Raw genomic sequence first — 12224 nt, 5'->3', positions numbered from 1 at the left:
CGTAGCACCGGGCATCCACCCAGCACGGGCAGGGGTATAACAGTGGTGGGAAGCCACCTCTCTCGCTACTCCCAGGATTCTGCTCTCCGGGGGAGTGGGCAGACTCAGGCAAAGAGCAGGGCCCCTGCTAAGCCTTGGTCAAGCCTTGCCCCCCTCCCTGTGGCCCAGGTGACCAAGAGGCTGCATGACGGAGAGTCCACGGTGCAGGGCAACAGCATGCTGGAGGACCGGCCCACCTCCAATCTGGAGAAGCTGCACTTCATCATTGGCAACGGCATCCTGCGGCCAGCACTCCGGTCAGTGCTTGAGGGGCAGGGGCACAGGGAAGGGTCAGCTATCAGGGGAGGCATCCCGCACTTCCAGACCTGAAAGGCTTTTGTTGGCTGAGTGGTAGCTCTGTCACTTTAGCAACTGATTAAGCTAAGCAGGCCTGGGTTTAGCTCTGCTGCTAGCTCGTTGGGTGACCTTGGTAGAGTGATTTCAGCTCTGTAAGCTTCAGTTTCTTCATCTGTAAAGGTGGAATAATAAAAGTACCTACCTTGTAGGCTTGTGGGCAGATAAAACTATGGAAAGTGTGACACAGGACCTACGCAGTGGGCACTCGGTAAACGCTAGCTGCTGTTAGCATTATCTGACGTGCATCTTCTGCTGTGACCCGATCCCTGCCGGCACCGTCGGTGTACCCAGCCCAGGCCCGTGGTCGGGGTTTCTGTGGTCAGAATGCCTGGGGTCCTGCGAGTGGCTCCTTCCCCACCCAGGCCCAGGAGAGGCCTTTGCTCAGGTCCCTGGGGTGTTGGGGAGGAGCTGGGATGATCCCTGACTTTCCAGGAGCGATTACGGAATCAACTCAGCTGCATCAGCGGAGGGAAAGCAGATAGGGTTTCTCTGAGAACTCCATCTGCACGGGATGGCTGGTTAGGAGAGCTGATCCCATGAACTTGTGTGTGCTGGCGGGGAGGACAGCAGGATGGGGCGGGTGGGGAGGTCAAGTGTCATTTTCCCAGTGGGAGACATGAGGTCCGGAGAGGAAGAGGTTTGCCCAGGGGTCACTGGCCTCCCTTTCATTGCTCCTCGAGGCCAGTGACTACCTCGCTCGCCAGAGATGTAGCACTTGGGGCCGCCAGCCTCCAGGAAGAAAAGGTGGCTGCCCAAGGTATGTTTAAGGGCAAGAATTTGCCTCCCGTTATCTCACCATCAGACCTAAAGGGGTACTTCTAGAGAACACAGTGCCAGGAGCCCTGGACCGTTAGAAGGCTGGGGTGCCAACTCCCTGAGGGACCATGGCTAATCCCTCCCTCCTCTCGGCCTCCGTCTCCCTGTCCATGAATCGAATGGGGTCAGGGGCTCCCAGCTACGGGGGATAGTTGTCACTGGTCTGTAGCAAGATGGGAAAAATAAGGATGTTTCTAAATTTGATTTATTTAAAGCACTGTTCTTTGTTCTGAGGTTTTACCCTTCCTACTTTTTGGATATTAAACTTACATTTGTTTTATAAAATGATTGTGGTATAGATAGTGGGCAGGTGCTGTGTGTGTGGTGTGTTTGAAATGTCCTTATTGTCTTGATAATAAGTTAGCAACGTTCACAATTTATTTTCAGGTTGCATTGGTCCATAAGCTCTCAAAATTGGGGAGCCACTGAATTAGATACCTGCCCTTCGGAGAGGGAGGAGCGGCAGTTAGTGCCCCCTGGTGGTCACTCCATCTTGGTGGGTCCCGCCCTTGGCCCTGAAGGGGGCATGCAGCATCTTCACAGCTGCAGCTAGGCTGGCATCTGCGAGGGTTTTACTGTGCTGGGCACTGTGCCAGGTGCTGTATAAGCCTTGGTTCATTTTTCTTCACAGAAATCCTGTAAGGAAGGGGTGGTATCATTTCCCTTTAAAGTGAAAACAAAATGAAAAACTACCTTCATTGCTTTAATCTGATTACAAAAGTAAAGCATGGCCATTTAAATGTTCAAATATTATAAAACTATATCAAGAGAACGTCAGAGTCCCTACTCCTCCCATCCCCCAGAGAAACCCCCCCCAGCTGTCTTTCCTGTTTCTGCTCTGCCAGTTACCATTAGTAGAAATTGTACCTGCTGCCGTGTATGTGGGCTGGGCTCAGAGGTGAACTCACCTGCCCAGGCTGTGCAGCTTGGTGAGGGATGAGGCATGGGGGGAGCCTGTGCTTCTCATCAAAGTGGTCACCAGTGACTGGGGCCACTGTGCCCAGGAGCAGGGTATGCACCACCCTCTGGATCATGGGGCCCCGGCCGTGGGCTCTGGATTGGAGTCAGGAACATGCGTGCTTCCTGCCTGATGAGCCTATCTCCAAAGCTAGGCCCTCTCCAGTAGCCGCAGAGCCCTGGGCTCAGCCTTCTCCACCTGGCCTCACCTGCCTCCTCCCACGTGGTCTCTGGCAAGTGGGAGAGCAAGCATCCTACCTGCTGCTGGGAGGGCTGGGGCTTTCCCTCTGAGGCCGTGCGTCTCCCGTCCTTGCCCCCCACCCCCGCCTGCCTAGGGATGAGATCTACTGCCAGATCAGCAAGCAGCTCACTCACAACCCCTCCAAGAGCAGCTATGCCCGGGGCTGGATCCTCGTGTCTCTCTGTGTGGGCTGCTTCGCCCCCTCTGAGAAGTTCGTCAAGGTAGGGGAGGCTTTTGGCCTCCGGGGGTGGGAAGGGGGGCCGCGCCCGGTCCCTGGGGTTGAGGGGCAGAGCACGGGGAAGAAGCTCAGAGGGGCTTGGCAATGAGGCCCTGCCCGGGTCATCTCCTCCCAGGCCTGCCCATCTTCCTGGCCCCCTCCTCCTGGGCGCCCACCACTGCACTCTATCTCCTCCGAGCCCCATTTTATTTATGCGGATGCTGAGTTTGACAACAGCACCCCCTAGACCCTCCACATGCTGGTCTGAAGCGCTTCCGTTCATTTCAGTCCCTTTCGTGACTCCTCCTTAGTGTCAGGCCCTGGGTGCTGGGGACACAGAGGCAGAGCAGGTGATAGCTGGATCAACCCAGCTGGTCAGCACTGTGAAGAGGGAGGGCTCAGGGAGGTGGGCCCTGGAGGAGGAGGAGCAGTTAAGCTGGGTGAAGGGGGTATGGTGTGTGGGGTGAGGCAGGAGGTGCAGCTGAGACTAGGCAGGGCCGGATCATGGTGGCCGTGCTGCCAAACGTGAGGGAGGTGGACTCGATCTGGAGGACAGTGGGGAGGCCTGGAAAGCCGAGGAGGGACGTGGATGGATGGGCCTTGAGGAGCGGGTTCAGAGTGTGCGAGGAGGGACCAGAGGCAGGAGGCCCGGTGAGGCTGCTCTGATGGTCTGGGTGTTACCGACCTGGGTCCTCTTTAATTGATAGAAGTTGATAAGAAGCCAGACGAGAAATTCAGGCAAGCTTTACAGGGGTTCGTGCTGCTTTAGCACGAGGGAGTGAGAACAAGAAACAGGTGCCCTTGCTCACTCCCTGAGCGGGGGCGGGCTGGTCCCTTTAATGAGGTGAGGGTGGTGGCGGATTGGTGGGTCGGGCTGGAGGGGTGCCTTAGGTGGTCTGCTCACCCCCTTGGTGGTGCTGTGTGCAGGGGTCATGGGCAGTTCCCTGCTTTTGCTCCTGGCAGTTGGTTTGTGGCCTTTTTGTATCTTATTGTTCATAATTGCCCTGACTGCACATGTGTGCAGTTTTTAGTCCCTTTTGATTTCTTTGTATTTTGTTGCTGGAGGAGACATTTGTCCAGGTGCAAGCGCTCCGGTAGAGGGTCCCAGGTCCCAGACTATCTCACAGGTGGGGAGGCTGAGGGAGGCTGGAGTGGGGCCCCCTCAGCTGGTCCTCTGTCCATAGTACCTGCGGAACTTCATCCACGGGGGACCACCTGGCTATGCCCCATACTGTGAGGAGCGTCTCAGGAGGACCTTCGTCAATGGGACACGGACACAGCCACCAAGCTGGCTGGAGCTGCAGGTGTGGCCCCCAGGCGTGTGTGTGTGTGGCCAGTGCACCCCAGTGCCCCAGAAACATTGCCTACTTTGGGATTCTGTGGTCATTCAAGTACCCACCCTCAAGTTCTGGAATCTCAGGCCTACTGGAATGGGAAAGCCCACAGTGGTGATGACTCCCATCTGCTGGCTTTATAGTCAAAGAGACTTGGGCAGGGGGTTTCCTCTGTGTCTCAATGGCTTCATCTGCAACATGACAATAAAGACATTCATTTCACAGGGTCTTGTGATGGTTACATGACAGGAGGGCAGAAGCCCCTGCATGTGGCAAAGCCCAACCACCCAGCCCTAGTGCCCCACCTCAGGGCCCCTGAAGGTCCTTTCAGGGTGGGAAGCACAGCAGGGCTCCCTGGGCACCTGTGACCAGGGACAGGCAATGCGCTGTGGGATGCTGAGGTCCGAGGGCTCCAACCCCACAGGGAGCAGGGAGCCAGGAGCTCAGAGGGAGTGAGATGTTCTGAAGTGAAAGGATTCCCACAAACCCTTGGATCACTTTCAGGCCACCAAGTCCAAGAAGCCCATCATGTTGCCTGTGACATTCATGGACGGGACCACCAAGACCCTGTTGACAGACTCGGCAACCACGGCCAAGGAGCTCTGCAACGCGCTAGCCGACAAGACCTCGCTCAAGGACCGCTTCGGGTTCTCCCTCTACATCGCCCTGTTTGATAAGGTGAGGCTGGCCCTGATGCCCCTCCTCCTGGTGCCCCCAGGGCCACCCACCAGCTCCCACCCCAGTGCTGCCACCTACTGGCTGGGGCACCCTTGCGCGGTTACTGACCTTCCAGGGCCTCAGTTTCCTCCTCTGTAAACCAGTGATAACCCTGGTCCTGCCCCAACTCCTTAGGCTCATGGAGAGGTCCTAAGCACCTAAAGAGAAACCCAACAGCACACTGGTGATTGAAATCCAGGGCTCACTGCAGTCGTATGTGTGCAGGTGGATTCAATCCTCTGCTGGTGACAGAAGAAGAACATGGCAGAGAGAGAGAGAGCCACTGGCTCGCTGAGATTCAGTTTTCCCGTTTGCAAATGGGCATATGATTCCTTATCAGGTTGCTATGGTAGTCCCTCTTCACTTGTTACTGACCACCCAGAGTGTAGACCTCCCGGGGCACATCTGGGCTTGGAGTCTTCTCTGCTGAGCTGGCCCTGGGAGTGGGTGATTTTGCCTCCACACCCAGCGTCACCACCCACAACAGAGGTGACCCCCAGCCCTCACCCCAGCAGGTCCAGCGATAGGAACATGTTGTCTGATGCCGTTTGCCTGGACTTTTCTCACCAACAGCTACCTCCCATGTTTTCAGTGGCCATTTGTCCATCAGAATTTCACCAAAGGCTTGTAGTAGGAAATGGGAACTCCCACATGGCTGTGCCAGTTCAGAGCCCATGAGCTAGGATCCAGGGATCCCATGCTGGTCTGCCTCCTGGGTGACCTGGGCAAGCCCCTTCTCTCTCTGAGCCTTGGTTTTCCATCCGAATGAGAACAGTTGGCACAGTCAGTGGCTCCTTGCGGTCCTTCCCGGCCTGCTCACCCTTCCGCTGGGTGACCTCCATCCCTGTGCCGGCAGGTGTCCTCCCTGGGCAGTGGCAGCGACCACGTCATGGACGCCATCTCCCAGTGTGAGCAGTATGCCAAGGAGCAGGGCGCCCAAGAGCGCAACGCCCCATGGAGACTCTTCTTCCGCAAGGAGGTCTTCACTCCGTGGCACAACCCCTCAGAAGACAATGTAGCCACCAACCTCATCTACCAGCAGGTGGTGCGAGGGGTCAAGTTTGGGGAGTACAGGTGTGAGAAGGTAAGTGAGAGCTAATTTTCTGGCTGAGCTTGTTTGGTCAAGTCACCTGTGTGCTGAATTGGGCTGAGTGTTGCTGCCCTTGACTCACCATCAGCGAATGTGGAGGTTAGCCAGATGGAGGCTGGGCATTATCTAGGCTTCTCCTGTATTTAACAAGATTTATAGGAACAAGGGCTTTGAAGAGTACCCTGATTTCTGCAAGTAAGAGGTGTTCCTGCTTTGCTGCAGTGACTGTACATGCTTCAGAACTTGCTGTATTGTTCTTTTTTTGACCTCTTTAGATCACTTATTTAGTTTATTTACTTGTGGAGTATATTTGATTTACAATGTTGTGTTAGTTTCAGGTCCATCCGTGTTGCTGCAAATGTCATTAATTCATTCTTTATTATGGCATCATTTGCAAATATTTTCTCCTATTCTGTGGGTTGTCTTTTCATTTTCTTTATGACTTCCTTTGCTGTGCAAACCTTTTAAGTTTAATTAGGTCCCATTTGTTTATTTTTGTTTTTATTTCCATTACTTTAGGAGACAGGTTGAAAAAGATTTTGCTTCAATTTATGGCAAGGAGTGTTCTGCCTATGTTTTCCTCTAAGAGTTTTATAGTATCCAGTACATTTAGGTCTCTAATCCATTTTGAGTTTATTTTTGTGTGTGGTGTTAAGGAGTGTTCTAATTTCATTCTTTTACATGTAGCTGTCCAGTTTTCCCAGCACTACTTATTGAAGAGATTGTCTTTTCTCCATCATATAGTCTTACCTCCTTTGTCATAGATTAATTGACCATAGGTGCATGGGTTTATTTCTGGGCTTTCTATCCTGTTCCATTGATTTATATTTCTGTTTTTGTGCCAGTACCATACTGTTTTGATCACTGTATCTTTGTAGTATAGTCTGAAGTCAGGGAGCCTGATTCCTTCAGCTCCATTTTTCTTTCCAAAGATTGTTTTGGCTATTTGGGGTCTTTTGTTTTTCCATACAAATTTTAAGATTTTTTGTTCTAAGTCTGTGAAAAATACCATTGGTATTTTGATAGGGATTGCATTGAATCTGTAGATTACAGTGGGTAGTATAGTCATTTTGACAATTTTGACTCTTCCAATCCAAGAACATGGTATATCTTTCCATCTGTTTGTGTCATCTTTGATTTCTTTCATCAGCATCTTATAGTTTTCAGAGTAAAGGTCTTTTGCCTCCTTAGGTAAGTTTATTCCTAGGTATTTTATTCTTTTGGATGTAATGGTAAATGGGATTGTCTCCTTAATTTCTCTTTCAGATTTTTCATCATTAGCATATAGGAATGTAAGAGACTTCTGTGCATTAATTTTGTATCCTGCTACTTTACCAAATTCATTGGTTAGCTCTAGTAGTTTTCTGGTGGCACCTTTAGGATTCTCTATGTATAGTATCATGTCATCTGCAAACAGTGATAGCTTTACTTCTTCTTTTCCAACTTGTGTCCCTTTTATTTATTTTTCTTCTCTGATTGCCATGGCTAGGACTTCCAAAACTATGTTGAATAATAGTGGTGAGAGTGGACATCCTTGTCTTGTTCCTGATCTTAGAGGAAATGCTTTCAGTTTTTCACCATTGAGAATGATGTTTGCTGTGGGTTTGTCGTATATGGCCTTTGTTATGTTGAGGTAGGTTCCCTCTATGCCCACTTTCTGGAGAGCTTTTATCATAAATGGGTTTTGAATTTTGTCAAAAGCTTTTTCTGCATCTATTGAGATGATCATATGGTTTTTCTCCTTCAATTTGTTAATATGGTATATATCACATTGATTGATTTGTGTATATTGAAGAATCCTTGCATCCCTGGGATAAATCGCACTTGATCATGGTGTATGAGCCTTTTAATTGTTGTTGGATTCTGTTTGCTAGTATTTTGTTGAGGATTTTTGAGACTATATTAATCAGTGATATTGGTCTGTAATTTTCTTTTTTTGTAGTATCTTTGTCTGGTTTTGGTATCAGGGTGATGGTGGCCTCATAGAATGAGTTTGGGAGTGTTCCTCCCTCTGCAATTTTTTGGAAGAGTTTGAGAAGGATAGGTGTTAGCTCTTCTCTAAATGTTTGATAAAATTCACCTGTGAAGCCATGTGGTCCTGGACTTTTGTTTGTTGGAAGATTTTTAATCACAGTTTCAATTTCATTACTTGTGATTGATCTGTTCATATTTTCTGTTTCTTCCTGTTCAGTCTTGGAAGGTTATACCTCTCTAAGAATTTGCCCATTTCTTCCAGGTTGTCCATTTTGTTGGCATACAGTTGCTTGTAGTAGTCTCTTAGGATCCTTTGTATTTCTGTGGTGTCTGTTGTAACTTCTCCTTTTTCATTTCTAATTTTATTGATTTGACTCCTCTCCCACTTTTTCTTGACGAGTCTGGCTAATGGTTTATTAATTTTGTTTATCTTAGAGAACCAGCTTTTAGTTTTATTGATCGTTGCTATTGTTTTCTTTGTTTCTGTTTATTTCTGCTCTGATCTTTATGATTTCTTTCCTTCTGCTAACTTTGGGTTTTGTTTGTTCTTCTTTCTCTAATTCCTTTAGGCGTAAGGTTAGATTGTCTATTTGAGATTTTTCTTGTTTCTTGAGGTAGGCTTGTGTTGCTATAAACTTCCTGCTTAGAACTGCTTTTGCTGCCTCCCATAGGTTTTGGATCATCGTGTTTTCATTGTCATTTGTCTCTAGGCATTTTTTGATTTCCTCTTTGATTTCTTCAGTGATCTCTTGGTTATTTAGTAACGTATTGTTTAGCCTCCAGTGTTTTTTTTTTTTTTTACGTTTTTTTCCCTGTAATTGCTTTCTAATCTCATAACATTGTGGTCAGAAAAGATGCTTGGTATGATTTCAATTTTCTTAAAATTACGAGGCTAGATTTGTGACCCACGATGTGATCTATCCTGGAGAATGTTCCATGTGCACTTGAGAAGAAAGTGTATTCTGTTCTTTTTGGATGGAATGTCCTATAAATATCAATTAAATCTATCTGATCTATTGTGTCATTTAAAGCTTGTGTTTCCTTATCATTTTCTGTTTGGATGATCTGTCCATTGGTCTAAGTGAGGTGTTAAAGTCCCCCACTATTACTGTGTTACTGTCAATTTCCTCTTTTATAACTGCTGGTAGTTGCCTTATGTGTTGAGGTGCTCCTATGTTGGGTGCATGTATATTTATAATTGTTATATCTTCTTCTTGGATTGATCCCTTGATCATTATGTAGTGTTCTTCCTTGTCTCTTGTAACATTCTTTATTTTAAAGTCTGTTTTATCTGATATGAGTATTGCTACTCCAGCTTTCTTTTGATTTCCATTTGCATGGAATATCTTTTTCCATCCCCTCACTTTCAGTCTCTATGTGTCCCTAGGTCTGAAGTGGGTCTCTTGTAGACAGCATATATATGGGTCTTGTTTTTGTATCCATTCAGCGAGCCTGTGTCTTTTGGTTGGAGCATTTAATCCATTCATGTTTAAAGTAATTATCAATATATATGTTACTATTACCATTTTCTTAATTGTTATGGGTTTGTTTTTGTAGGTCCTTTTCTTCTCTTGTATTTCCCACTTAGAGAAGTTCCTTTAGCATTTGTTGTAGAGCTGGTTTGGTGGTGCTGAATTCTCTTAGCTTTTGCTTGTCTGTAAAGCTTTTGATTTCTCCATCAAATCTGAATGAGATCCTTGCTGGGTAGAATAATCTTGGTTGTAGGTTCTTCCCTTTCATCACTTTAAATATATCATGCCACTCCCTTCTGGCTTGTAGACTTTCTGCTGAGAAATCAGCTGTTAACCTTATGGGAGTTTCCGTGTATGTTTTGTTTTTTTTTTTTTCTTTTTGCGGTATGTGGGCCTCTCACTGTTGTGGCCTCTCCCGTTGCGGAGCACAGGCTCCGGATGCGCAGGCCCAGCGACCATGGCTCACGGGCCCAGCCGCTCCGCGGCATATGGGATCCTCCCAGACCGGGGCACGAACCCGTATCCCCTGCATCGGCAGGCGGACTCTTAACCACTGCGCCACCAGGGAGGCCCTCCGTGTATGTTATTTGTCATTTTTCCCTTGTTGCTTTCAATACTTTTTCTTTGTCTTTAATTTTTGTCTCTTTGATTACTATGTGTCTTGGCGTATTTCTCCTTGGGTTTATCCTGCCTGGAACTTTCCGTGTTTCCTGGCCTTGGGTGGCTATTTCCTTTCCCATGTTAGGGAAGTTTTAAACTGTAATCTCTTCAAATATTTTCTCAGGTCCTTTCTATCTCTCTTCTCCTTCTGGGACCCCTATAATGCAAATGTTGTTGCATTTAATGTTGTCCCAGACGTCTCTGAGGCTGTCTTCATTTCTTTTCATTCTTTATTCTGTTCTGTGGCAGTGAGTTCCAGCATTCTGTCTTCCAGGTCACTTATCCGTTCTTCTGCCTCAGTTATTTTGCTATTGATTTGCTCTAGTGTATTTTTCTTTTCAGTTATTGTATTGTTCATCTCTGTTTGTTTGTTCTTTAATTCTTCTAGGTCTTTGTTAAACATTTCTTGCATCTTCTCGATCTTTGCCACCATTCTTTTTCCAAGGTCCTGGATCATCTTCACTATCATTATTCTGAATTCTTTTTCTGGAAGGTTGCCTATTTCCACTTCATTATTTGTTTTTCTGGGGTTTTATCTTGTTCCTTCATCTGGTACATAGCCCTCTGCCTTTTCATCTTGTCTAACTTTCTGTGAATGTGGTTTTTATTCCACAGGCTGCAGGATTGTAGTTCTTGCTTCTGCTGTCTGCCCTCTGGTGGATGAGGCTATCTAAGAGGCTTGTGCAAGTTTCCTGATGGGAGGGACTGGTGGTGGATAGAGCTGGATGTTGCTGTGGTGGGCAGAGCTCAGTAAGACTTTAATCCACTTGTCTGCTGATGGGTGGGGCTGGGTTCCCTCCCTGTTGGTTGTTTGACCTGAGGTGACCCAACACTGGAGCCTACCAAAGCTCTTTGACGGGGCTAATGTCAGACTCTGGGAGGGCTCACGCCAAGGGGTACTTCCCAGAACTTCTGCTGCTAGTGTCCTTGTCCTCATGGTGAGACATAGCCACCCCCTGCCTCTGCAGGAGACCCTCCAACACTAGCAGGTAGGTCTGGTTCAGTCTCCCATGGGGTCACTGCTCCTTCCCCTGAGTTCCAATGCGCACACTACTTTGTGTGTGCCTTCCAAGAGTGGAGTGTCTGTTTCCCCCAGTTCTGTCGAAGTCCTGCAATCAAATCCCGCTAGACTTCAAAGTCTGATTCTCTACGAACTCCTCCTCCCGTAGCTGGACACCCAGATTGGGAAACCTGACGTGGGGCTCAGAACCTTCACTCCACTGGGTGGACTTCTGTGGTATAAGTGTTCTCCAGTTTGTGAGTCACCCACCCAGCAGTTATGGGATTTGATTTTATTGTGATTGTGCCCCTCCTACCACCTCATTGTGGCTTCTCCTTTGTCTTTGGATGTGGGGTATCTTTTTTGGTGAGTTCCAGTGTCCTCCTGTCGATGATTTTTCAGCAGTTACTTGTGATTCTGGTGCTCTGTCAAGAGGGAGTGAGCACACGTCCTTCTACTCCGCCATCTTCAATATTGTACCTTCCTAAGAATTTGTCCATTTCTTCCAGGTTGTCCATTTTGTTGGCATACAGTTGCTTGTAGTAGTCTCTTATGATCCTTTGTATTTCTGTGGTGTCAGTTTTTACTTCTCCTTTTTCATTTCTAATTTTATTGTTTTGAGCCTTCTCCATTTTTTTCTTGATGAGTCTGGCTAAAGGTTTATCAATTTTGTTTATCTTTTCATAGAACCAGCTTTTTGTTTCATTGCTCTTTTCTGTTGTTTTCATTGTCTCTGTTTCACTCATTTCTGCTCTGACCTTTATGATTTCTTTCCTTCTACTAAGTTTAGGTTTTGTTTGTTCTTTCTCTAGTTGCTTTAGGTATAAGGTTAGGTTGTTTACTTGAGATTTTTCTTGTTTCCTGAGGTAAAATTGTATTGCTATATAATCTTAGAACAGTTTTTGCTGCATCCTGTAGGTTTTGGATTGTCATGGTTTTGTTGTCATTTGTCTCTAGGTATTTTTAAAAATCTTTTTGGCTGTGCCATGTGACATGTGGGATCTTAGTTCCCCGACCAGGGATTGAACTCACACCCTCTGTGGTAGAAGCATGGAATCTTAAGCACTGGACCACCAGAGAAGTCCCTATGTATTTTTTAATTTCCTCTTGATTTCTTCAGTGATCCATTGGCTGTTTAGTAACATATTGTTTAGTCTCCATGTGTTTTTGTTTCTTACAGTTTTTTTTTCCCTGTAATTGATTTCTAATCTCGTAGCATTGTGGTTGGAAAAGATGCTTGAGATGATTTCAATTTTCTTAAATTTAGTGAAGTTTGATTTGTGGTACAAGATGTGATCTATCCTGGAGAATGTTCCATGTGCACTTGAGATGAATGTGTATTCTGGTGCT

General features: G+C 47.2%; 1 protein-coding gene across 3 annotated transcripts in view; it reads left to right on the top strand.

Annotated features, from left to right (window-relative positions):
* Positions 1–12224, top strand: part of MYO7A (myosin VIIA) — a 96027-nt gene that overhangs the window by 46274 nt on the left and 37529 nt on the right. For all 3 annotated transcript variants that reach the window (XM_060102963.1, XM_060102962.1, XM_060102961.1), the window contains exons 26-30: positions 169–296; positions 2505–2631; positions 3812–3931; positions 4466–4639; positions 5535–5762. In XM_060102963.1, coding sequence (XP_059958946.1) covers positions 169–296; positions 2505–2631; positions 3812–3931; positions 4466–4639; positions 5535–5762 — 777 coding nt within the window. The remainder of the gene's footprint in view (positions 1–168; positions 297–2504; positions 2632–3811; positions 3932–4465; positions 4640–5534; positions 5763–12224) is intronic.

Source organism: Mesoplodon densirostris, chromosome 7, assembly GCF_025265405.1.
Source record: "Mesoplodon densirostris isolate mMesDen1 chromosome 7, mMesDen1 primary haplotype, whole genome shotgun sequence".
Taxonomy (NCBI): domain Eukaryota; kingdom Metazoa; phylum Chordata; class Mammalia; order Artiodactyla; family Ziphiidae; genus Mesoplodon; species Mesoplodon densirostris.
The sequence above is the reverse complement of the archived record's forward strand: the minus strand, read 5'-3'. Positions and strand labels throughout refer to the sequence as shown.